The following is a 26922-nucleotide window of genomic DNA, read 5'->3' as shown; positions in this document are numbered from 1 at the left end:
GGGGCTCTGTGCTGTGCAGATGAATGGCAAGATGAGACAAATGTTAATGACATGAGCTTTGTAACCATAGCTGTGAATGTACATGCATGTTGCCGTTTTTTTTCTTTCTTTTAACATGAAGTAAAAAAAATATAAATTGTTTAGGAGGTATAGTGAAACCCTCTGTGTATATTAGATTACATCACAGTGTATTGCCATTAATGAGGGTGCGATCACTGACATGAAGTAGGTGGGGTTCAGGCGACAACATATACATGATGATTTGTTCCATGTACAGTTGAGATATCCCATGTTTGCCTAAAAGGATTCATGTATGTGTATGAGTATAAATATTTGTCTTAATGTAATGAATTAATACAATGAAGAACTATTCCAATAAGGAAATCTGAGTGGTATTTAGTTATTGATGCATTGAAATTGAGAGGGAACGATGGGCCTAGTATAAGGGTAATTAATTGTACCCTTAGGTACTATTGAGATATTCGTTCCTCCACGCTACCAGTTTATAAAAGGTTATGTTCTTAGCCAAAGTTGTGGAGGTTGATTTGGGCAAGTCCCTGTGATTTTTTAAGTCTGAGTTACATCACAGCGATAAGGATAAACCGTTTCAGTGGCTATGAAGTATTCTTACCACCAAGATAATGGTCCTCTTGTCAGATTTAGAAGAGGGTGGGACATTTGGTGTAACTACGGTAGAGGATACTTCATCTGTGCCATGGTTACACCCCTCCGACAGCCTGACGTAGGCTGACCTTTATGTCCGCCCACTTAATTTGGATGGGTGGACATACAGGTCAGTTTTCACAGCCCGTCACCACCAGGAAAACCCTAGTGTTAAGGGGCAGTGAAAACGGTTCAATGCTCCACTCCCATGGTGAGGGGGGCATTTTCTTTTTTTTTTTTACAAAGGAAATTCCATTTTGGGAAGAAAGAAAAAACTTTAAAAAGCATTGACTGGAACTGTCAATTTTTGAAGGTCATTTATTCATTTTGTGGGTGCAGTACCCTCAGCCTGGTGGACGTCCTCCTTCTGCCAAAAATTAAATCGAACCTTTATTTCCATAAATTGAAAACAAAAAATCCAATTTTACAGATCCATCAAACCTACTACAAATGTTCATTCTCCACTTCCCAAAATGGACAGAAAAACTCAAGACCAAAAGAATAGGCATACTTTACTGTACATGAGAAAATTCACAAGAAATATAATGTTTAGAGGAGTTAAGAATGCAAATGAAAATTCTGATTCCTATGTAGCCCTGTTAAAAGGAGTTATCTTTAAAATGCTGTGAAGGAGTTGTAAAAAATAGTTATACCTCATGCTAGCCTCCAGGTTCGTCATAACATTAAACATTTTGAAACACCTTGATGCATTGGGGTTGACCACATCAATCGCAGCATTAAATCTGGGAATTCCATTGACAAGGTAAGCATAAGGATGAATTAGTCCATCAAAATACTAGGCACTAGTGCTAAGACATAACAAAAAGAGCTGCATAGCTTCCTTCCTTCTTTCTTCAAAGCCTAATCACCAAAGGAAATATCCTATAGGGCAATTAAGGGACCAACTGGCAGGTCAGGAGACAAATAGTAACAGACATGTGAAGCATTGTTCTCAGTGTCAGAAGACTAACAAGGCATTAGACCTTGGATGCCGCTTGGAGATGGAGAGCAGCAGTCTTTTTGTAAGAAGGGGTGACCTGAAAAACATTCACACACCAGAATGTGGCCTTTCAAGTGACTGCATTATAATCATATGCAGAGAACAATTTGGCAGTGTCTTAGGCACTGTGAGGAGATAAAAATAGAATTCAACATTCAAATACCTTATAGGTTCCCCCTTGTACTGTTGCCAATAATAAACTACCTTCTTCAGTTTCTCTTTTATAGTCTCCACAGCTTAGCTATGTTTTTTATTAGGATTTTCATTCATTTCATTTTCAATCTTTATTTCGATCAATTTTAGATCATAAAAGATATGCAAATACATGTTTAATTTAAAATACAGATGATGTCCACCCAACATTATTAAAAAAAACTAAAAAAACATTTGCAGATAGTATTTAAACCATTTGGTATATATTACAGTTAGCTATCATCAAAACATTTCCTTTATGCTGAATCTTGCTCAAATTTAAAAAAATGGTTGCGGATGTGCCACATCGCAGTTAAAAATTTTGCTACCCCAAACACAATAAGAGGTGAAAGATCCGTTTTTAAAATCCTATATGGTGGGAGTTATCGAGTGAAGCCCAATTTTTTGAGAAGGGGGACAAGCCAGTATTTCCTAGGTCTTCGATAAGCCTTGCAAAAAAAATATAATACGCAAATCATCTTCCAGATGGTGTGGGCATGAAGGGCAATGCTCTCTTGATTGGGACTGGGCCCAGTGTTTGGTAAAAGCCCTTGTGGAAAGTGTACCATATCGCCATTGTAAGAAAATGTTTCTAGTGAGGATGGGGGAAATGCCATCTAACACACATTCGAGTATATACGAATCTTTAGACTTTATAAACAATTCTGACAGGGACCCCTCCCGTATGCCCCCCATTGTGACTGTAAGTTTCATCTCTTGAAAGTCTCTCACTAGGAGTTTACGTGGGATCCTGCTGCATGTATTAGCTGGGTCTAGCCATAATTCTGGTCTACCCAATTTCTCGCATGTTTGTTTGATGTAACTTAACCATGGGATTTGTCTTGACTTGGGTAGACTGAGAATCTCTTGTAGCTCACTCCTATAGCTCATAGGTTCTGGCGTACTCCAGATACGGCGCCAGAAGGTGATTGGTCTTAATCCCAGTTCCTCCACGATAGGTCTCAGACCTAAGTCAAGTCTCAACGGGAGAAGCGGGGTACTTGCGGGTAGTGCCGCCAACTGCCTAATAAAGTTATTTTCATTGATCTGGAGTTTTTGAGTGGGGCAGTGACCCCGCAGTTCCCCTCCATGTAAAACTGCCCCTCTAGCCTGCATTTTGTATATTTCGAGGGCAGCGCTAAAAGGTTTGAAAGTGGACCTGCTTGTCATCCTGGAAATACCACCCGTTAATTGGACCAATTTCATATAGGCCTTAGCCCGGTGCGTGTCCCATGTCAAATCCTGGTTAATGGTTACGCCCAGGTATTCAAAGGTAAAAACCCTCTCTAATCTTAATGAACCTATGGTAGGATTGGGGCGTGTTGAGGGGGGGGTTGAGAATCATAAATTTGGTTTTAGACGCGTTGATCTCAAGCCCCCGCTCCACACAGAACGCTGAAAACCCGTCCAGGACTCTTTGTATTCCCGTTGGGGATTTGGACAGCAGCAGGGTGTCGTCCGCAAACATAATAGCGGGCACCCTGCTGCCTTTCAACTTTGGAGCATCGATGTCCACGATCCTGGTCAGGTGGGCAATTACCCAGTTGACGAAGAGGCAGAACAGGGTTGTTTTTTTATTAGGATTTTCACTCTAATACTACTTGTGAGCCAAATACTGCTGTGAATGGATATATTATCAGTATACGGATTTGGTGTAGCCCACTTTGAAATCTGTCCTGTCTCGCCACTCCCTTTTCCTTCTCATCTCCGTTACCATATATATGGCAGTGATTCATGTTGTTGGAACTGTAAAGACCCACAAAATATCTGTATTTTGGTTCCTTTGACTCTTTTATTTTATATACATAATTATTGTAGTATTTTTTTGAGGACATATAGGTAATTGAAGGAAATGAATCTGATGAGTGAAAAAGGTGTTTGATGTCAAAATGAAGATCCAGTGAAAGTCCAATGTTATGATAAAGGCAACTAATTAACAATCCAACTAACTAATGGCAGGAGTGCTACACGGGCATACCAGGAAGTGGCATTTTCCCTTGCTTCAGCATTAAGCAATTTCCAAGCCCCAGGCATTCAATTACAGCGCTGACTATACTGGCTAAACTGTGAACTTGTACAAGTACAATGCTTTACATGCAGGATGTGCCCGCCACTGTGGCGGGCACATCCTAATACCACCCCTGGGACCCCGACCTTATGGCGGGCGGTCCCGAGTCCCGCTAGGATGACGGGCGGACTAAGTCCGCCCGTCATCATAATGACCCCCTTAGTGTTCACCTGATCTGTACTGTACGGCCCTCCCACCCCAGCGCCAAGAAACCGTAGGTGTACGCGTGCTTTACAAGTCCCATTTATTATATCATATCAGAATAGGACAAAAATGTCTTGTAGCAGAGCTCAGTAGTTCCCCTTCACCCACCTCCAGCCTAGGGTCATTTCCAAGCCCTTAAATTTGTTATGGGCTCGTACAGATGTGGCAGAGTTTTCTGGTCAGATGGTTGTGAGCTTGCTGTTGTTAGGAAATTAAATTAATGTGGTTACTCCATCAGCCTCAGGTTCCTGCTGCTTCACTGACTGATAATATTTTCCACACAGAGAATACCTCTTCACCTTTTAGATTAAGAGAGTACCTGGCAGCAGGATACCAAGGGGGTCATTATGATGACGGGCGGACTTAGTCCGTCCGTCATCCTAGCGGGACTCGGGACCGCCCGCCATAAGGGCGGGGGTCCCGGAGGTGGTATTAGGATGTGCCCGCCACAGTGGCGGGCACATCCTGCATGTAAAGCATTGTGGCAGCCGGTGCTCTCAGCACCGCCCGCCACAATGCTGAAAAAGCACTTTCACATTTGCATTAACAAAGCGGCAGGCACCGCGCGGTGCCTGCCGCTTTGTAAATGCAAATGAAGGGGAGGGAACCACAGGTACCCCCCCTACTCTCCTTCACTCTGGGGGCCCGCACGGGGCCCCCAGAGTGAAGTCTGCCTGCCTTTGCCACGGAAAGGCATTGCCAAAAACCCATCATAATATGGCTGGCGTTGTCTGATAGACACCGCCACCATGTTATTCCTTTTCTGCCCCGGCTGCAAGGCGAGCAGGGCGGAAAAGTGGCGGGCGGTCTTTTTCACCGCTGCGGTCCCCCCGCCATTGTAATATGGCGGGGGGAATTCAGGGAAGAATGGCGGGTGGATTGCCCCCGCCAGGCTGGCGGAGGCTACCGCCAGCCTGGCGGGGGCAATCCGCTTGCCATCATAATGGCCCCCTAAGTCTCCCATAGTAACAGTGAGCAGCTACTTTTCTCACTCTCATTGTCTTCCCTCCTGCTCTCATTGTCTTCTCTCACTGGTCTCATTAGCTGCCTATGTTCTTTCGAGTCTGCTCTTTACTACGATTGTGCCTACAGTTTCCCTCCCCTTGTGTCCGTGTTCTCCTTTCCTGTGTTTCACAAACTAAGCCTCTAGCTTGGCTCTATAAGGATTGTCTTCACACCTGCAGATCTACGTACAAGGCAAACATGTTAATAATTCTGCAAAAATCAAGAAAATTGAGTCTCTGCCTACTGAAGATGCAGTCTGGCTTTACAGATTTTACGTCAACTGATCCTTTCTTGGTCTTCCTTTACCTAAAGACTTACCTTCTGCAGTATCCTTTCCTTGACTAACACTATGACCCTGCCCTCTGTCTGCCTTTCCCCCAATCTTGTCCTCTCACATTATTTTTCTATCACGTGCTCAGAGTTGGTGTCTGTTCCTCTGTCCTCTGCTAAAATTTCCCCCCTCATCCCCAAATCACGTTCTGTCCCTGCCTTTAGCCTCTAGCGCCGAGACACCCATGGGTAATTGTAGCGCTTTAAAAATTGCAAAAATAAATAAATAAATAAATAAATACCCCACTGTCTCCCATGGATCCTCCAACACTCAAGTCCTATCATACCATTTAGCACTTTGACAGTTACGTACCCAGTTAATTTCTTGCCTACTAGTCTGCCATGTAGCCCTAGTCTTCCCTTTTGAAGCATGTACTATTCCATACACTTATCTCTGAGGAGGACATATGTCACCGCCATTCCACTTGTGGGATGTGGACACGTATCCATGCCTCACGCCAGAGACCATAGATGTGGTCAGTTGTCGACTGGTGAACGATTTGTTTTGCAAGGAAATCAGCTGAAGTGTGAATGAACTAGTAGTGATGGTTCTACTGGAATGTTGATACCAGTAATATGTAGAAAAATGTATTTTAATTCAAGTCGATAAGAACTGTTTTAATATAAACAGAGATCTCAGATACAGGAGTTATCTTCAACATACCATACTTGCACGTACCTCACTCTGGAAAATAAAATAAAGTTAAATACAAAGAATCTAATTTGGAGTATGTATTAAATGAATATGAATTTGCCTGCACACATTTTTTCATGCGTTTTGAGCTTTCCTTACCTCCAGTTAAGTGCTGGTGGTAAAATACAGCCCAAAATACCAGCAAGTTAATGATTGTTTTTGATCAACAGATAATTGTCTGTACCGTAAAAAATAGGCGCAAGATGCATGTGCACCTATGTTTATTGCTAATGCTGACCTCTAAACAAGGTCAACATTAAAACTGATATGCTGTATGTGAACTTAAGGCCCAGGTATTTTTAAAACATATATTTCTGCAAATTGGACATAAATTGCTTCTGAATATTTTAAACACATTGCTTCACCATCAAAACAAGTGAGCTGGTGTAACAAATGTAATTGTCTACTTTTTATAATAAATTTGATATTTTTTTGGTGCTTTGTATTTCCAACTATTAAAGAGTAAATTAATCTGCTGCATTCGTTTCACATCTCTCTGCCTTGTAGGGAAAAGCTGCCTGTACATAAATCTGGAAATATGCCTATGGATATGGATCAATTCCGAATGTTGTTTTCCACTTGCAAGGTTCCCGGAATTACAAGGGATTCAATTATCAATGACTTTAAAACAGGTAAAAGATTGACTTAAACCGTGCATATTCAACATTAAACTTCAAAGGAGGATGTAAAGGGTGTTTGTGAATATGAGGGAGTTGAGTGCACTTTTCGTCTGCTCGAGTTGTCCGAAATGTTTTTACATTTATGGTTTCATTAGTTCTATTTTAGAGCTGCCTGTAAAAAAACACCTGTTACGCTGTAAAATGCACAGTTCAACTCTGTTTTTTCAATGTGGTTATTTGCTCGAGGTATGTCAGCATTACCCAAAAGGCAGAGATTCTACATCTATTAGTTGAAAGAGGCTGCTCCTCATAGTAGGCATATCTTTACTCCTACTCCAAAATTATGTTTCGAGCATGTGGTACAGAAGGTGTGCTAAAACTGAAATTTGGATCACAAGAAGTAAGTGCAAAGTAGACCGACAGAATCAGACTCCTTTTGCTCACGCAAAAGAGTACATCTTGTCATAATGCCTGACATTTTTTGTTGTTGTCCTTCTAATGATCATTGTATTGAGGCTATGTTACATCTTTACTACTGAGTTCTTTTAGATGGACTACCACAGGCACATTTCCAGCTTTAGCTGATGAATGGAAGACAATAAAAACAAAATGCTCCAAAAACACTAGAAAACCCCTTTCTATGTTTTATCTGGATGTAGTGGAATTTATATTCACTAATGAACTGTAAGTTCTAAAAGTTAGGAACCACTTAGAACGTCCATCCAAAATTGAGGAAATTCAAACATTTGTTCTCGTACTTCAATTTATCCAGTGTATACTTAATGAAAAGATGAGTAAAAAGAATGTCATGGCGTGTAACCCTTCGTCCAATTTACATTAAGCTGAAATCTAACATAATTAATTAAGATAATTTGGAAGATTTAAAAAAGTGGCTGTCATATGTAAAAAATTAGGCTTTCCTGTTTTCAGTTTCTATTTTGGTGAATTATGGTGGGGTGTTTTCAGTGTTTTTAATACCTTAAAAAAACAGTAGTTATCAGTGGTTACACATTTTTGTGCTATTAAAAACAAAATAAACTATATTTTTCTGGTGTTTATGGAATGTTTTGGTTTTAATATTGCTTGCTTTCTGCACTGATGTTGATAGACAGTGTGCCTACAGGATATATGAGGTCCAAATAATGTTTTAAAAATCAAACTTATAATAGTGCATCATACACCAGACTCACTTCTTTAGTGAACCTTTGGTCATGTGTGCTCGCTCTTTCCTTCCCTTGTAAATGTTTATCTGTGAAAAGGTCCTCTCAACATTGCCACTTGAGATGGGCACCCCCAAAACATCCATTATACAATTTGCTAACTCTGGCCACTGACATAGCTCTCTATACCAATTCTGGTGGACCTACAATTGTGATTTTCTGGAACTGGTTCTGCAACATATGCGTTGAACTCGGCGCATATGCCCTCAGTTATTGAAGCGGTCCAAAATGAAACAGTACTTTTTCAAGTCTGTAGAAAATTATCCTTTACGGAAGGGATCTAGAGCTTGTGCGGAGTACCTCAGCGAGGCTTAATTGACTTCAAGGGCCATGGTTGATGATGGGACATTTGTATGCATCATTGAAAGCCATTTCTTATGCATTGTATAATAAGATTTCCTGAATTGCTCCACCACATTTCTTTCCTTACCAAGTGTCAAGAACTCTAACATGGAACATGTTGCAGTGCCAAAGTCACTAAAGGTGTCATCCAGCCTACTCTCAAGGAGATGTTTCACATCTACACCAATTAGGCTGAACATTTGGTAGACAAGTGTGTTTTCAGACTCTGTTTTTTTGATTGTGTCCACTACAGAAGTCACGTTGTCCTGTAAAAATCCTCACACTTCTTGACTTTGGGATCATTACTAAGCAAAAATTCCATAAATGGTCGCCACATGGATAATGTAGCATTCACGGCCTCTAGGACTGAGAACAAAGGGCTAAATGACACAGTTGGGATGACTCTTTCTTTGATGCCACACAAAGCCCAAAATAAGAAATATTTGTTTTTTAGTTCCAGCGCATAATGAAACAGTGCACCAGAACAGACTACAAAGTCAATAGCATTCTTCATTAACTCTGAAAATTGTAAAGTTGCTTTCAGTATACAATCTAGCAAGTGAGACAGATCTCTTACAAGAAAGCACTTCAGCTCAGGTATCTCCTTGTGTTTGCCAGGTATCGATTTTGACAGGTAACCACACAACTTTTTTATGTATGTAGCTGAATTACTGGCAATACAAACACTATCACTCCAATCTTTGTTAAACTTGGTAAGAACTTTTTGCTGCAGCATTCCAAGTGACACTGCATTCCATGTTTTTCAAACGTCTGGTGTCAGGTTTTCACCACTATCCCAGATGCTTGGTGACAGCACTCTTTTCACATATACCGGTCATTACACCTTGCATTGACTGTTTAAAGCCTGGGGTGTTTGGCAATTCCCTTACTATATATATATATATTTTTTTTTTTTGTTCCTCATCTCAACCATGGCTGGCCCATAAGTACCTTGGGCTCAAAAAAGGTGTGACCTGGAGAAAAAAAAGACTTGCTGTCTCAGTGCAGGACTGGTAGGGGCCAATGATTATGAAGGAGTGCCAAGACCCTACAGACAAGTTAGTTTCATCCTTAGTCACAGACCTTTATGTACTCTTAGGACGGAGCTTGCCATTAGCCAAATTACACCACTGCTTATACCACAGATTGACCTTAATTATGAAGGACAGATATGAATAAGCGAAAAGGAGTACGACATGGCTTCATAATCATTGGAACTGGGGAAAAAAAAAACCCCCCAAAAAAAACCCCAGTTTCAAATTATTGAGACCAATCGAGTTTTAGCCAGAAGGCTCTTTTTTCTGGTTTTCCTCCTCTTGAAAGATCCAGTTTTGATATAGAGAGCATAGATGAGCTCCAATCTTGTAGTGTCGGGGGGGAGGCCTCTTTCCAACGCTTACAAATCTCACGTCGGGCTACCAACATTGAATAAAACACAAGATTGTTATTGGCAGTGCGTTTTTTATCCTGTATTCCAAAAATTGCCAGTCCTAGGTCTATATTCACAGTGATGCCTATAGAAGATGTTAATTTGTTGCTTATTGATTGCCAGTAAGACGATAAATGAGGGCAATCATAAAACATATGAGCGTCAGAAGCAGCAACTAGACCACACCGTGGGCAAGCTACTGGTATACCAGGTGAAAATTTTGACAGCCTTTGAGGGGAATAGTACGCCCTGTGAAGGGTAAAAAAGTGGTTTCTTCGCAGCCAAGCTGGTTTGACAATATCCCATAACACAGTAAAAGATATCTCCCATAGTTCGTTCATATTTAATGTCGGCAGAAGAGAACTCCAAAGTTGATCTGGAAGGTGGAATACTCCGTCTATTTCCTCTAGGATTAAATTATAGAAATGGGAAACCTCTTTAGTTTTTAGGGTATTGTCCACTAGAGAAGATTCTAGTTGACTGCTGTCTCCCAGTAATCCTTTTGGACGACGAGTGGTGTCAGAATTTTGTGCATTCGCCCAACTAGAGATCTGGAGAAATTTAAGTCTTGATAGATTGGGGCCTACTTTTCTCACTAGATGTTCCCAGGAAAACATTTCCCCTTCAAAAAAGAGATCTCCCCAAGTTATGATACCAGCTTCTTTTAACGGGCTTATCAAGGCATCTTCTTTAGTCCACTCAGGTGGGTCCGGAAGGTCCCATATAGGAGAACTGTTTGAAAAGTACCCTATTTTGGTAGTTGTTCTAAGATTATACCAAGTTCTCGCTAGGCCCTGTAGTATCTTCAAGTTTATCTTCTTAAAAAATTTGGATCCCCAAACTTGAACAAGAATCCCACCTGATTTAAGCCTTCAAATTTTAGCAGTGTTGAAAACATCAGGCCGATACCCTGCTCAGCTGGAGTTTTAAATAAAATTTGAGCATGTGTCATCTGAAACGCCCAGGCGTAAATTTGAATATCAGGGCCAGCCAAGCCTCCCTTCTCCCTACGACGCCTTAATTTATTCCAAGAAATTCTTGCTAGCTTGTTCCTCCATATAAATGAGGTGATATCACTCTGCATCTTTGCTATGATTTTCTTTTCAAAGTAAAGTGGTAAACTATTGAAAATAAAGGTCAACTTGGGTAAAATGGACATCTTGACCAAATTTGATCGACCTAAGAGAGTCAAAGGAAGATGTCTCCAAGAATTCATTGAATTCCTGCAGTCTTTGGCTACCTGAGCAAAATTTGTATGGGCGATCTGATTGATGTCTTTTAAGATTTTTATACCCAAATATCTCATGCTATCGCAAGGCTGTACTGGAAGTAGCGTATTATTAATATTCCATGTCATAATTTCGGTCTTTGTGGCATTAATTTCGTAACCAGAAATATTGCCGAATTCTTGTGCCAGATTAATAACTGACGGAAAAGCTGCTTTGATATCAGATGTTAGGATCATAAGATCGTCAGCATATAAAGATACTTTTTCCCCAATCTCTGTAACTAAATGGAGTGATATAAATATCTTCACGGATCAGTTGGGCGAATGGCTCCATATAGATATCAAAAAGTAAAGGCGAAAGCGGACAGCCCTGCCGGGTTCCTCTTTTAATAGCGAAAGGTTCAGACAGTGCACCATTAACCAAAACCGAGGCTGAAGTTTCGTGGTACAGTAGTTCCACCGCTCTACGAAAAGCTCGGCCCACCCCAAATTTATCCAAGGCCCCCGACAGGTATTTCCAATTAACCCTGTCGAAGGCCTTGGCTGCGTCTAAGGTGAGAATGGCCAAGGGCAGTGATGAAGTAGTTGCCATATCTATTGCACCTATTAGGTCATAGATTAACTCGTAAAGTTGACGACCCTTTACGAAGCCCTTTTGGTTCAGATGTAAGATTAAGGGAGCTACCTGTTCCAATCGTTTGGCTAGTATTGATGCAAAAATTTTATAGTCCGCATTGAGAACTGAAATTGGGCGATATGAACCACATGCTGTAGCTATTTTGCCTGGTTTCAAAATTAACGTAATGGAAGCTTTGCTCCACGATGTAGGAGGTAAATCTCCTTCTACCAGTATCAAGTTGAATAGCGCGGTAAGAAAAGGGGCAATAACGGATGCAATATATTTATAAATCTCGACAGGAAGACCATCCGGGCCTGCTGCCTTACCAGATTTAGTATTTGATATTGCTGATAATACCTCCTCCATTGTAATTGGGTGGTCTAATAGGTTCACCTGTTCTTCATAAAGTGTTGGTAGGGTAATTTTGTTAAGCCAGTTTTCTACTTCAGTAGAGGTAATATTGTTATCCTCTCTATAAATTGTCTGGAAAAAATCTTTGAAAGCTGACCTTATTTCAGGATCCGAGGATGCTGTACCAGAATCCGATATTATAGAGCCAATGTTATTACGTGTTTGGTCTGTTCTGGACTTCCAGGCTAATAATTTGCCTGCCCCTTCACCAAATTCAAAATTTGCTAGTTTACTAGCTTCCCACCTCTGCAAGATACGCTGATTTAATAGAGAAGCCAATTGTCCTTTAAGTTTCGTAAGCTCATCCTGTTTAGTCAGTATAACATGATCTGGACAATTATTTAAGTTTTCTAGATCTAATTGAGCTTTTAGTATATTAGTCTCTATCAGTGTAACCTCTTGGGTGTATTGTTTCTTATGATGTAAGGTTTTATTCTTGATGATCCCTCTCAAAGAGCATTTAAAAGCATCCCATACTAAACTAGATGCCGCCGTACCAATGTTAACTTTAAAGAATTCCTGCGTCTCCACCTTTAAGTAGTCCAGATCCTCAGGAGAAGTAAGAAAGGATCTGTCGATTGTCCATGACCTTGTCAAGTTTTGGGACTGGAGTTCAAGGTCCAACAGTACTGCCGAGTGATCGGACAGGTGTGAGGGTAGATAGGTTATAACCCTTACTGACTTTTCCAAAGACTTGTTTACCAATATAAAATCAATTCTTGATCTGTGATGGTACTTGTAGTTTCTAAACGAAAAAACGGATTTTAAACCCGACCTTGCCCTCCAAATATCAACAAATCCATATTGGTGCATATTTTTTATTAGAAGATCTCTTGATTTAGAATGTATCTGTTGTCTGCTAGAGGTGGATTTGTCCAACTTTGGATCTAGCACGATGATAAGTCACCCGCTATTATCATGGGTTCTGGAAAATGTAACAGCTCGGAGAACAACGTGGCCAAGACAGATGGGTGATCACAGTTCGGCCCATAATAGCCTACCAATGTGATACTTGACCCTCCAATCATTACACACAATTGCCCATCTACCGTGAGGGTCGACCTTTTGTTTCAAGAGCTTTGTAGTAATGGTTTTTTTAAATAGTATGACCACCCCTCTTGTATTAACTGTCTGGGAAGTGGAGACTGATAGGTCTATCCATCTATTCTTTTTTACCAAATCTAATATTTCCCCTTCAACCAGGTGTGTCTCCTGGAGAATAATGACCTGGGCACCAAAATCCGGGATATATTGTACTATTGTACTAGCTCTAGGTTTGGTGCGCAGGCCATTAACATTCCAGGAGAGAATCTTAATGGTATTTATATTTTACGTATCTACTAAAATTGGTTAAGAGTCCTGTCCATGCTCTCTCCTTAATATTGCTAAGATACTTAAGATTCGCCCATTTTTTATTTATGGATTTTTCAGCCGCCATTTTAGAAATGAGAAACATTTTATTTTTTATTCCCCTAACCCCTCCCCTTGTGCTCACCCCCCCCCCCCCCTCCCCTAAGGAACCCTTGATTATCCAACCGGAAGGAATCCGGTTAGTGATACCCCTGATGCTCTATCTAGGCTCAGGCGGAATGTTCTTAAATTGGGATAATGGAGGGCCGAATATGTCTAGGTCTACTGAACCACAGTGCGAAGTTTCAACTGGTTAGATAATTTATAGTGGAATCTATATGTGTTATGTGGTTTTGCGAAAGGAGAGAGGAGTTCATACACTCCTACTTTTCTGTGAATTTCAATATGTGGTTTTTTTCTTTTTTTTTTTTTTCTTTTTTCCTTCCCTTTTTTTCTTTTTTTTCTTCCTCCTTACTCCCTTTCTTCCCCCCTTCCTTTTCCTTTTTTTTTTTTAGTAGAGGGTTTTGCGATAGTGATCCCTTTTTTCCTTCTTTTCTAAGTTAAGCTGTTAAATTTAGCTTATATTTACTTCTATTCTATTAGGGAGCATCTTTTTGAGTTTGGATTTTCTTTTTCTTTTTATGCACTCACTCACTCAAAAGTTAGCACTATGTACTATACACTCTATGAAAGATTGTATAACAACAGCTGAGATTACTTTTTAGAGGCACCTAAAGTTAGCAATAGTTCATCTGCTGCTTGTACAGTATAGACATTGAACATTTTGTTATTTAGCATAATCTTAAGAGCTGCAGGGAAGTTCATCTGGACAGATGCACCTAAATTCCTGAATGCCTCCATCCTCCGACCCAATTCCCATTGTCTACACAGAGTTGCCCGTGACAAATCTGAGCGCACTTGGAAGGAAAAGCCATTGCCTGCCAAGGATTTTTGTTTTAAAGCTAAGTTTAAGATATGATCCTTGAGTTGAAACGTGTGAAAATTCACTAGTATCTTGCGAGGCTTTGTACGTTGCGAATTGCGCCTGAATGGATCCCTGTGAATGCGCTGAATGTCCAGATTAAGCTCCTCCTCTGTGTTTTTTAGATTTAAGGTTTTAATTAGGAGTCGGATAATGTATGTCTTAATGTCAGTGCCTTCGTTTGATTCTGGTATATTTAGGATGCGGATATTACACCGCCTCGCATTATTTTCTAAATGTTCTATTATTTCTGCCAGTGCAGTGTCTACTTTTTTAAGTTTCAATATCTCCTCTTTGGCATTGTCGAGTTCTATGGACATTACTGCTGTTGTCTCTTCCAAGGCTCCTGTCCTTGAGTATAGCCCATCAATTTTACTGTCTAGTGATTCGCAGTAGGACCTTATCTCTCTTTGGATTTTAGACGACTCCTCAAATCCACGTTTGATGTCCACTGTTAGATTTGTGACCATTGTTAATAATGCAGAGAGATCTGAAGGCGGAGTAGAGACAGCAGCTTCTGATAGCATTTGCTCTATACCAGCATGCTCTTCGGAACTTAGAGATTTGGAAACTTGACTTAGTTGCTGTATATTGTCCTGAGCGTATTGGTCTGAGGACAGAGGGGCTTCAGGTTCCTGAGATACATTATCTGATTTAGATATCTGGTTTCCATTTGTTTCAAGACTGTTATCGTTAACATGAAGGGCAGGGTCTGCCTGTCCTATGTGGCTCGTGTTGGGTTTTAGGGCATTGATAGTGTCATTGTCACCTGTTTGTAAACTTTCCATGACTGGAAGAACTGAACCAGTAGCCATATTTTCGACTAACGTCGGACTAAAGTTTGCCTCAGGAGAAGTTACTGTGGAGGAATATGCAAGATTCAAGACTTGGGGAATTGCCTTGAAATAAGAATGCAGAGAGGGTGTTATCTTAGTACCAGGATCTAGTACTGATTTTGTTGCCTTAGACCTCCTAGATCGTTTGGGTTTAGGCTCTACTGAAAGGTATGATGAGGACTTAGAAAGTGACTTTTTTATGCTTCCACTAGTGCCTGGGGTCCTAATGAGTGCCTCAGCATTATTGCCTCGAACCTCGTGCTCTGATATCTGAGAAGTGTCCAGTATTGAGGCAGAGAACAAATTAGACTTTTCTGAAATTAACCTCCCTTGGTTATTGTAACCTTTTCCAGGCTCTTCGTGCTACCAGTGAAGGGCAACAAGCGGGTTTTTGTTAACACAGGTTTTATTGACCGTAGCAAGTGGTCAGAACAGGTCTGTCTAATCACAGGGGTTCTACGGGGAGATCGACTCCGGGACCTTCTTCTCCTTCAGTCCAAATATTGTGTCCTCCGATAGCCTGATTGGCTCCGTCGGGCTGTGCTGTCGTCGGGGTCCGTCTTGCCACCAGCTCGTCCACAGCACCGGAGGGAAAAGACAAACACAAAGGTACTCGTGAGAGGATTGTCCAACTCGGACAGCGTTCTCCGGGAAAAGGGAGTGAGGAAACAAACTCACACCTGCTCCGATCCTCCGAGTGCAGTGAGAGGGTAGTGAGAGGTGGGGGTTTGTGCTCGGGATAAGGATAGCGTGGAACTATGGGGTCCGTTACTTTACGACAGGACCGCTCTTCCGTCCCACCCAGCCCCTGAAATGATTACGCACCTGAGCAAGCCACGCACCTCCCCCGGGTGAGTGACTGGGCGGCTCGTGAAAACGTTGGCCTCCAGGCGTATCCTCGGCAGTCGGGGCTCCTCGTCCACTACGATAGTCTTCCTCCGTCTCGCTCTGTTCACTCCTTTGTCTCTCCGCTACCTCCTCTCCGCTCCTCCAGGTGTACAAGCACGCCTCCTCATCCCGGACTTCCGCTTTTGTCAGTGTTCCGTCACTCTGAAGCTCCGCCCACTCATCCGTTCCTAGGAAATTAAAGGGCCAGGCACAATCACTGTCCTGGAGTGCAGCCCCCTAGTCAGCTGACCCTCGATAGTCCGTCTGCTGCGGGATAGAAGAGGAATTAAAGGTAGCATGTGGCGTAGTCTCTAGCAAAGGTCTGTGATCAGATTCGGGAACGGGGAGCCCGGACGGGGACACCCCGTTACAGACCTCCCCCCTAGGACGCTCACGCTCGGGGAGCGGATGGCGGGACAGAAAATCGGCTCCCACATTGTCAACCCCCTTTCGGTGCCGTACAGTGAAGGAGTAGGGCTGTAGAGATAAGAACCAGCGCATTACGCGCGCATTGTTAGACTTGTTTCTGGCCATCCAGAGTAGGGGGGCGTGGTCAGTGAACAGGGTAAACGGATGTCCCTCTAAACAGTACGACAGTTTGTCCACCGCCCACTTAACAGCCAAACACTCCTTTTCGATGGTGGCATAGCGAAGCTCCCGGGGAAACAGTTTCCTGCTGACGTAGAGGAGGGGATGATCCCTCCCGTCCTGTCCTATCTGAGACAACACAGCCCCAATGCCATACTCTGATGCATGCGTGTGCAGGATGAAAGGTTTATTGAAATCGGGAGACTGCAATACGGGGGTGGAGGTGATGATACGCTTGAGGTGGGAAAATGCAGACAGCATGGCCTCGGTGGGATGTAGGGACGTGGAGGATTTACCGGGATGACGTAAAGCATCAGAAAGGGGAGCCGCTATGTGAGAGAACTGGGGAATGAAGCGTCTGTAATACCCAACCAACCCTAGGAATGCTCTCAACTGTTTACGATTGGTAGGAAAAGGGGTATCCGCAATTGCCCTGATCTTCTCTATCTGGGGTTCAATGAGCCCATGACCCAGGACATACCCAAGATATTTAACTTTTTGATAGGCGACCCTTGATTTCTTGGCGTTTATCTTTAATCCCGCTCGTTCCAGGGCAAGGAGGACCTCATGTATGTGTTGCAAATGGGTTGACCAGGAGGGACTGTGTATGACTATGTCGTCGAGGTAAGCGGAGGCAAAATGGGATACGTCCTTCAATACGCAGTTCATAAGACGCTGGAAGGTGGCAGGGGCTCCATGCAGGCCAAAGGGAAGGACTGTAAACTCGTAATGTCCCTCGTGTGTACTGAAGGCGATTTTCCGTCGGTCTTCTTCCCTTAATGGCACCTGCCAGTATCCCTTGGTGAGGTTGAGTGTTGTGATATACTGGGCATCACCTAACTGCTCAATTAGTTCGGCCACTCTCGGGAGTGGATAGGCGTCGAAGCAGGAGATCTCATTGAGCGCCCGGAAGTCCATGCAGAATCTGCGTGATCCGTCGGGTTTGGGGATCATGACAATCGGACTGGACCAATTACTTTTTGAGGGTCTAATTACTCCCAGTTTTAACATGTCCTCGACTTCTAGCTGTATCACCCTTCTCCTGGACTCCGGTACTCGGTATGGTTTGATTTATACCGTCTTCCCTGGGGCTGTCTCGATGCAATGTTCAGCCATAGAGGTTTTTTCGGGTAGGTTAGAGAAGAGGCTGTCATGCTGCATTAAGACGCGGGATAGTTCCTCTTTTTGGTTTGCAGTTAGTTCTTCATTGATCTGCAGCTCTCCCCGAGTAGAAGGCGTGGACTCCGGAGCGGCTAAATGGGCTTCTGAAGGAGCGGGACCCAACCACTTCTTCAGCAGATTAATGTGGTATACTTGAGGTTTACGGGGCCCTGTCTGAAGTCTGTAACTGGTGTTACCGATGGTTCCAACTACTTTGTGAGGTCCCACCCATTCAGCCCGAAACTTCTGAGTGGAGGAAGGAAGAAGAACCAACGCCCAATCATTTATTTTCAGCCGTCTCCATCTTTTCCCTTTATCATAGAAGGTCTTTTGCCGTTTTGGTGCGTTACCAGGTGGGTATAGGCTAGATCTCGCAGCTTTCCCAATCTGGCCTTTAGACTTTGTGCATACTCGAGGGTGGAAGCCGTCTCTTCGGGCAACTCATTCTCCCATGCATCCTTCGTCATCTCCATCAGTGACCTAGGTTGTCTCCCATATAGCAGTTCAAATGAGGACATGCCCAAACTGCTCTGTCGTTGACCTCGGATCACGTAAAGAGCCAGTGGCAGGAGGTGATCCCATTCAGCTCCGCTGACCTCCAGCATCTTCCGAAGAGTCGGTTTGAGGGTCCTGTTGTACCTCTTCACGAGGCCCTCCGTTTGCGGATGGTACACCGAAGTGCGGATCTGATGTATGTCTAGGTTTTTACATACTTCCCCCATTAGTTTGGACACGAAAGGGGTGCCTTGGTCCGTAAGGATTTCCTTTGGGAACCCCACTCGGCTGAATACCTCAATCATCCGTTCTGCAACCTGCTTAGTGGTGGTCGCGGTCAGGGGAAAGGCCTCCAGGAATCGGGTCGCGTAATCGACCATCACCAACACATGTTGGAATCCCTTCCGAGTCTTCGGGAGGGGGACTATAATGTCCATTCCAACCCGTTCGAACGGTTTCCCTATGATGGGCAGAGGCTGTAGAGGTATGGGAGGGGGTTTTGTCATGTTCTTTTTTTGACAAATGCTACACTCTTTGCAGTACATGTCTGTGTCTTTGTAAATTCCAGGCCAGTAAAAGTGTCGTAGTATGTTCTGAGTGGTCTTCTCACCGCCCGTGTGGCCCGCTAACAAGTGACTGTGAGCGAAAAAGAGTACCTGACTCCTGAATGACACTGGTACTAATAGTTGGTCTTCGTCATTGGGGTGTCCTTCCCGGTATAATAGATCTTGTTTGATGATAAGTCGGGGAAATCTATCCGGGTTCTGTCCTTGACCTTGATGAGCCTGCTCCCAGGCATTAAAAAGGGTGGGGTCGTTTGATTGTGCATAACGGAAGCTCTTGTCTAATAGCCAAGGTTCAGGGGTGAGCATGGCGGGACAGGGGGAACAGGTACCCTTAACCGGGGGAAGTGTCCTATCAGGGCCTGCTGCACTGGCTTTAAACATGGCGAGAAACCAGGGGTTATCTGTGCCTATGATAAGGTCCTCGGGCAAGGTGTCTAACATTCCCACCCTCACTGTCTGAGTGTCCCCTTTTCTGAGTTGAATGGGAATATTGGCTACTGGGTAGGGACGTACATCCCCATGTACACAGTGAATGCTCACCATTTGACGTGGAATGTATTGGGACAGGTTGACGTGTTTGGTCTGTATAAAGGACTGTCTGCACCCTGAGTCTAACAGGGCAGGAATAGAGGTACTGTTTACCCTGACACTTACCCTGTATGAGCCTCCCATCTCAGCCGAGAAGAGTACGGATCTAGGAAGATAACCAACTTCCATGGGTTCATCCGGGGGACGTATTTTTGGGCAGTGTCTAGCGATGTGTCCCCAATTCCCACAGTCGAAGCATTGCGGCCCGCCTGTTCCCGTACTCGGGGGCTGCCAGGACCGGGGTTTAGGGGGGTCTCCTGGACGTAGGGCTTTCTTCTCAGGTTTGAGAGCCGGCCGAGGTGTCTTCTCGTGTTCCCATCCCGGATTCCTGGGCTGGGCTCTTGCAAAGGAGGAGGCCATTTCGATGGCCTGAGCGGCAGTGAAATTGTGATGCTGCCGTAACCACCGCTGTGTAGGATAGGGGAGAGCCTCTAAGTATTGCTCTAGATAGATGCGGTCCATTATCTCCGCCTTTGTACTCACGGAAGGGGTGAGCCATTTATCTGCCGCCATGCGTAGCCGTACAAACAGAGTTTTAGGATTCTCCCCAGGAGCTCCCCTTTCCTTACGAAATCGTAGCCGATACGCTTCTGCGTCCAGCCCGAGATGGTCTAAAATGACCTTCTTCACGTCCTGATATGGGGTGTCTCCATTGGGGTTTGCCACCTGATAAGCTGCCTGGGCTTCACCCACCAGGAGGGGGGCCAAGAAAAACGGCGCTTTACTACCGGCCATCCACACGCCCGGGCTGCGCGTTCAAAATTTAGGAGGAAGGCGTCTGGATCCTCTCCCGGCTGGTATTTCTGTAATGCTATTGCGGCTGAACCATGGGGGATCATTCTCTCGGGACCGCTTCCGGTTTGTACAGGATCCACCCATGGTGCGGGGTCCCGGGTGGCTAGGGCCTCCTTCAGTAAGTCGCTATTGGCCTGTGCGGCGTTGAGCTGCTGCTCGGCCACCCATTCGAGTCGTTCTTGTCCTTTCGCTAACTGCTCTATAACGGTTTCAATCTTCTGCGAGCAGATGGGTGTTATGCCCGCATTCTCCACCACTGTAACCTTTTCCAGGCTCTTTGTGCTACCAGCGAAGGGCAACAAGCGGGTTTTTGTTAACACAGGTTTTATTGACCGTAGCAAGTGGTCAGAACAGGTCTGTCTAATCACAGGGGTTCTACGGGGAGATCGACTCCGGGACCTTCTTCTCCTTCGGTCCAAATATTGTGTCCTCTGATAGCCTGATTGGCTCCGTCGGGCTGTGCTGTCGTCGAGGTCCGTCTTGCCACCAGCTCGTCCACAGCACCGGAGGGAAAAGACAAACACAAAGGTACTCGTGAGAGGATTGTCCAACTCGGACAGCGTTCTCCGGGAAAAGGGAGTGAGGAAACAAACTCACACGTGCTCCGATCCTCCGAGTGCAGTGAGAGGGTAGTGAGGGGTGGGGGTTTGTGCTCGGGATAAGAATAGCGTGGAACTATGGGGTCCGTTACTTTACGACAGGACCGCCCTTCCGTCCCACCCAGCCCCTGAAACGATTACGCACCTGAGCAAGCCACGCACCTCCCCCGGGTGAGTGACTGGGCGGCTCGTGAAAACGTTGGCCTCCAGGCGTATCCTCGGCAGTCGGGGCTCCTCGTCCACTACGATAGTCTTCCTCCGTCTCGCTCTGTTCACTCCTTCGTCTCTCCGCTACCTCCTCTCCGCTCCTCCAGGTGTACAAGCACGCCTCCTCATCCCGGACTTCCGCTTTTGTCGGTGTTCCGTCACTCTGAAGCTCCGCCCACTCGTCCGTTCCTAGGAAATTAAAGGGCCAGGCACAATCACTGTCCTGGAGTGCAGCCCCCTCGTCAGCTGACCCTCGATAGTCCGTCTGCTGCGGGATAGAAGAGGAATTAAAGGTAGCATGTGGCGTAGTCTCTAGCAAAGGTCTGTGATCAGATTCGGGAACGGGGAGCCCGGACGGGGACACCCCGTTACAGTTATTTAATGCAGTCCCCCCCTTAGCTACTTTTTTGCCTCTGTGACCTCTTCTGGATGTTATTGGGGCTACATTAGTCACTATCTTGGAATGCGTAGTGACTCTACTCCTGAGAGAGTATAAATTATTCACAGGGCTAGTAGCCTGCTCTGTAGTCGCTGTTAAATTTATGTCCCCCTCAAGATCAGTATGTAGTGCTTCAGAAATCTCAACCTGTGGTGCCAAATTAGTAGTGGATTGCTGAGCAACCGGCTCATCCACCTCCTCCCCTGCCCTTTGCAACCCCTTCACCTCGTTTGTAGACTGCTGTTGCTGTTGCCGACCAAGCTTTTTGTGTGGCGCTGAATCTAATGCCGAGGAATGTTCAGAGGCATCCACGCCTCTACCGCCGTCCACCTCTGTTTGCTGTCTTCCTGCGTCTGTTCCTATGGCCGCCGATAGAGTGTCTCTATGAAGCGAGCGAGCCCGCCTCTCTCGGCGGTGCTCCAGGGCGGCTCGATCACACGTCCAGGAAACCGACTTGGGAACAACCAGCGAGTGCAGAGCTGGCTGGGTCAGCAGCGCGTGTGTACTCACCGAGTGAAACCCGGCACAGAACACGCCCCCAGCGATCCCAAGCATGGAGGACCACAGATCCACAAACTTCGTGAACAGGTAATGTCAGCAACGTTTGTTATGACTAAAGCTGCAAAAATAGTGTCCTTCGGCTCTAGGGTTTAATTCAGCAAAAAAAAAAAAAAAAACCTAGAATTGAGCCCTCATCGGATTTAAACGGAGACGCCTGCCTGAGCCCAGAGCGAGTATCGCGGCCGCTAGCCTGCCGCCGCCATGTTCCTCCTGCAATTCACTTACTATTAATACTTACTCGCTAGAAAAGGGGGCTGATGTATTAAAGGGTTCACCCATTTTCTGTCTGTGGATAAATATGATGGTACATACTGGGGAAGATTCTTATGAAACCAGCCATTTTGCCTATAAGTGAAAGAATCAAACATAGCCAAAATATTAAATATGATTTTGATATTTCCTGATTCTCTGCAGTTTATAACATAATTAAATAAGACCTCGAACATGATTCTGAACCCTGCATCTTTAGACCAAAGACCACAAAACTGAAAAATGCAAAAGGAAGAAGAAACAATATTTTTGTGACATCCCCAAACAACAAAACTCAAGCAGGATAATGTTAGCCCAGTCTTTCTTGCTGCTGCCTTGTATAGCAAAGTTACATTGTATTGGCCCTTTCAGAAAGAAATCAAAATGACTCTTTCACTCATCTTTTCCTTTCTTTGAATGGCATTTAATTTGTGGTTGCAAAGTTGTTTATTCAGTGTTTATAATAGTGGCTATTTTCTTTTTGGTGAGGTTTTATTAGTTGTTATAGGTTTAAAAACAGGATAGACTATAAATAATACATTATACGGCAGGTTATCCCTTAAAATTGATCTTCATCCCTTCAGTAGATGTATTAATTTACCTATTCCTTCTGCATGGTCACAGCATGTAGTTGTCCGCTTTAAAGATCTTCCATGCAAACCTTTCTTACAAATTCTTGTTTACTAAAAAAAGGTCATTTGTTTAGTTCCTTTTCAGAAACAGCTCACTTCAGAAGTCTAGAGCATTAGAACATGAAACAGCCAATTCCTCTGACCAGCGAAACGATTATTTACTTCTAATATATAGGCCTGAGATAAATTAATTGCCACATACTTCAAGGAAAAAAAACTCAGACTGCAAAATAGTTTTTGTCGGATACTTCTAACTGCAGATTCTTGACATTGTGAATATTCTGTAATCTGGATACTTTAAAATCGTACTCCAGAGCAATGGTAGGTGGTGTCATGTGGCACCTCACCAACATTATCCCACTCCGAAAGTAACAAGCAGAGCTGCATTTAAGTGCTTCCCATGTTTGTTGGTGTACCTTCCGTTCTTTCTGTGCCTTCAGACTTTGGTTTGTAGATGCTTTTTCGTCTTTTTAAGACTTTTGCAAAATGTTTTCCAGTCAGCTAGGGAAAATGTCACCTTCAAAGACAACAGGATTCAAGCTTTGCAGGGACTGTCGCATACAGATGTCTCTGCTAGGCCCTTACAAGGTATACTTATGCTGCAGGTTCTGCGATGACAGCGCCTAGATTATTCAACCATACGAGAACAGGAAGCTAAGCTTTATGGTGCTAAACATCGGAAGACTCTATGCTGTGACTGGTCCAGATCGAAAGGAAACTATCATTACTGCTCTTGAAGTAGTTTCCACTGCAGATGTTTGCCGTGGTCAAAGTCTTCGCATAAGTTCAAAAAGAAGCATCAAAAATCTAAGTGGGAATTGGCCCTTTCCCACCATTCTCAAACTGTAGTGTCATGGGGAGGTATTAGGACCAGTTAGGAAATGCCATCTTTACATGCTCACGTTCTTAAGTTGCCTTCTCTTCTTAAACACAATGACATTTGACAGACATTCATTAACGTGCACCCGCAGGATAACATTCCTCGAAATCAGTTTGCTTACAATACCACTTAGTGGGCACTCTTTCAGAACACCTTGAACATTTTGTACAAGGGCTTAGTTCAGCCCTCAAGATGTTTCTTTTTTTGTTTTTGGCCGCTCTGCGACTGATCTATCACCATAGAATAAACAATAGTGGCCTGACTGGGCTTTGGCAAGGTAACATGGAGGATGTTATTATATATGTGACATCAACCTTTTGTTTATTCAGAGGAGCATTTCACTGGCCCTGAGAGGTTGGACCATGCCTCGGGGATAGACCCTACATTCCGTGTCGAACCTTGCGGTCTTCATCTCAGTCTTTGATCATCACCCCTAGTATTCAGCTTTCCCGGAGGGTTGGTAGATCCTTCCAAGTACTGGCCTCTCACCTATGGAATGGCTTGCCCCTCGTTTTGAGGAAATCCGAGGACATTATCACCTTCAGACGGAAACTAAAAACCTGGCTATTCCAACAACAGCCTTAAACTGAGCGCGTTGGGTCTCATGGTATATGTGGGTCTTGTTTGCTCTAGCGCCAGGACACTCCTTGGAGTAGCCATGCGCTTAATAAATACCCGCTAACATAACATAACATGCCAGAATTCAAGCTCAGCTGAATCTTGTCATCTCATGCAAGTTAAGCTGTCCAATTCTGCACCAAGATGGGCAGCTTGCTGACACTTACCCACACGTAATGGGGAGTTAGACCACCCAACAGGGATTTGGCAGATATACTCACCCTAGACATGATAGGGTAGAATACTCTAGGTAGGAGTACACTATATTACTGTACTTGTATGCAAGAATATAGTCGTCTGTAATCAGCAAAACAGGTGAATTGTTAATCTTTTTCACCATTCTCGTAATGCTAATCACATTATTCTGTTTTCTTCTATTAATCATTGCAGCACAAGTATTTTACTCAAGAATCACAATGGTTCAAAAAAATATTGTAACTACATACGCTGTATTTCTAATGCACCTCTTTGGGTTTGCATAAATGGCTGAGCAAAAGGGTTCTAGATCTATTACCACAATTTCTTTGGGGCGTCAGCACTGTCATGTTCTGAGGTTGCACATCCCTTTTTTACCCTGTAAGGTTATGGGTACAGATGGTGAACCGTGAGATAGCAGGTCTATAGGCCAACATATCCTTTTTTTAAAAAAATATTTTTATTAAATTTTTTTTATGGGCACACGTATAGCACTACACAAAGTACAAAAAATATAAGCACATATATTAAACAAGTACTAAAGAACAAAAATTCTATATAACATTATACATCACTTTTACTTCCATTTAACCTACAAAACATAACAAAGATTATTAAATCAGTTATGGCTTTCATTAAGCCTTTCTTACCATCGATGAACTGGTTCCCATATTTGCCTTCCCAACCTCCTTGCCCTTTTTCCTTTCCTAGCATAAATGCCCTTTTCTAGATTGAACGTCCCCAATAACAAGGTAATCCATTGTTGAGTTACTGGAGGTACTATATCCAGCCAAGCTCTGGCAAGCAGCAATCTATACACTGCCATTGCTACAAATAAAAATTCGCAATATTCACCATCAAATCCCCTAACCCCTAACATAATTACAGTTGGTGTTAACATCACATCCAATCCAAGTATACAATCCATATATTCTTCGATACCTTTCAACAGTGTTCTTAATTGAGGACATAACGCAAAAATATGAATACTATCCGCTGCCGGAGTACTGCAGCGAGGACAAGTAGTCCCTGTAATACCACCCCACTGTGCAATTCGATCCGGTGTATTGTAGAGTTGATATAAAGTTTTGAAATGTTGGGATTGGAGCGAGGCAGAACAGAAAACGGAGCATCCTAGTTCCAACGAGTCCAAAAAAATCGGCTCTGTATCCCTAATTTCCCAGCCCATTTATTTCCATATTTTTCAATATCATCTTGCTTCAATTCTACCAAGTTAGCATAAAAACGGCGAATAGAACACACCCCACCTTGTTCGATGGCTTCCAGAATATTATTTTTTACAAATCCAGCCTCGCCTCCTTTTTTCCTGCTGAGGAAGTTCCTAATCTGCAGATACTTAAAGATGCTCTGTCTAGCAATATTAAATTTTGCCATCAAATCGGAAAATTGCAGTATCTTTTCATCTGGGCCCAGCAGATCTCCTATTTTTATAATTCCTTTTCTAGCCCATTCTGCCATAGTAGCATCAGCAAAAATTAAGGGAGGGAGGGTCTTATTCCTGTAAAGTCTGGTGTATCTGTTGTATCTTCCCAACCCACATTTTTTTGATACAGCTGACCAGATGTTATGCGCTGCTAGAACTGTCTTAAAACGAGTGCGTTTATAGTATGAAAAATCAGCGCAATTTAGGAAAGCATTCGCGGTTTCAGAGCCCAGTACAATAGAGTATACCAATGTCGAAAAGGTATTAACATTCAAATCCGCTCCACTAGCACCAATCAGACCTTGTATATATTGAAGAGTCGAAGCCCAATAATATAATCTAAAATCTGGAACCCCCCAACCCCCCCTAGCCCTCGGTAAAGTCATAAATTTATAAGCCCGCCTGGTCTTCCCATATGACCAAATAAATTTATTCAAAATTGACTCAAGCTTATTAAACCAAGAGGACTCAAACATTAAGGGTATTGTTCAGAAAAAATAAGAAACTTAGGGAGTATAAGCATTTTGATCACGTTGGTTCGGCCCACCAGTGAGAGTCTAAGGTTGTTTATCCTGACCAAATCTAAGCTTACTTTTCTCATTAACCCCTTCGAGGCTGATGACGAGCTGGGCTCGTCATGGTGTAGCCTCCTCAAACACTGATGACGAGCCCAGCTCGTCATGAAGGATGGGATTTTGAAAATGTCAGCATACCAGCAGAATAAGCACAGCGCGCATGTGGTTAAGGGGGAAATGTTCCGTTCTACCACTGTCTCCAAATTAGGCGAGATTTCAACACCTAAATAGACTGCTGCCGAAACCACT

General features: G+C 43.6%; 1 protein-coding gene across 2 annotated transcripts in view; it reads left to right on the top strand.

Annotated features, from left to right (window-relative positions):
• LOC147688907 (peroxisomal carnitine O-octanoyltransferase-like) overlaps positions 1 to 26922 on the top strand; it is a 633161-nt gene that overhangs the window by 333287 nt on the left and 272952 nt on the right. For both annotated transcript variants that reach the window (XM_086941804.1, XM_086941803.1), the window contains exon 5: positions 6664 to 6788. In XM_086941804.1, coding sequence (XP_086797930.1) covers positions 6664 to 6788 — 125 coding nt within the window. The remainder of the gene's footprint in view (positions 1 to 6663; positions 6789 to 26922) is intronic.

The sequence above is a fragment of the Lissotriton vulgaris genome, chromosome 10, assembly GCF_964263255.1.
Source record: "Lissotriton vulgaris chromosome 10, aLisVul1.2, whole genome shotgun sequence".
In the NCBI taxonomy this organism is placed as follows: domain Eukaryota; kingdom Metazoa; phylum Chordata; class Amphibia; order Caudata; family Salamandridae; genus Lissotriton; species Lissotriton vulgaris.
This window is presented reverse-complemented; position numbering and strand designations above follow the sequence as displayed.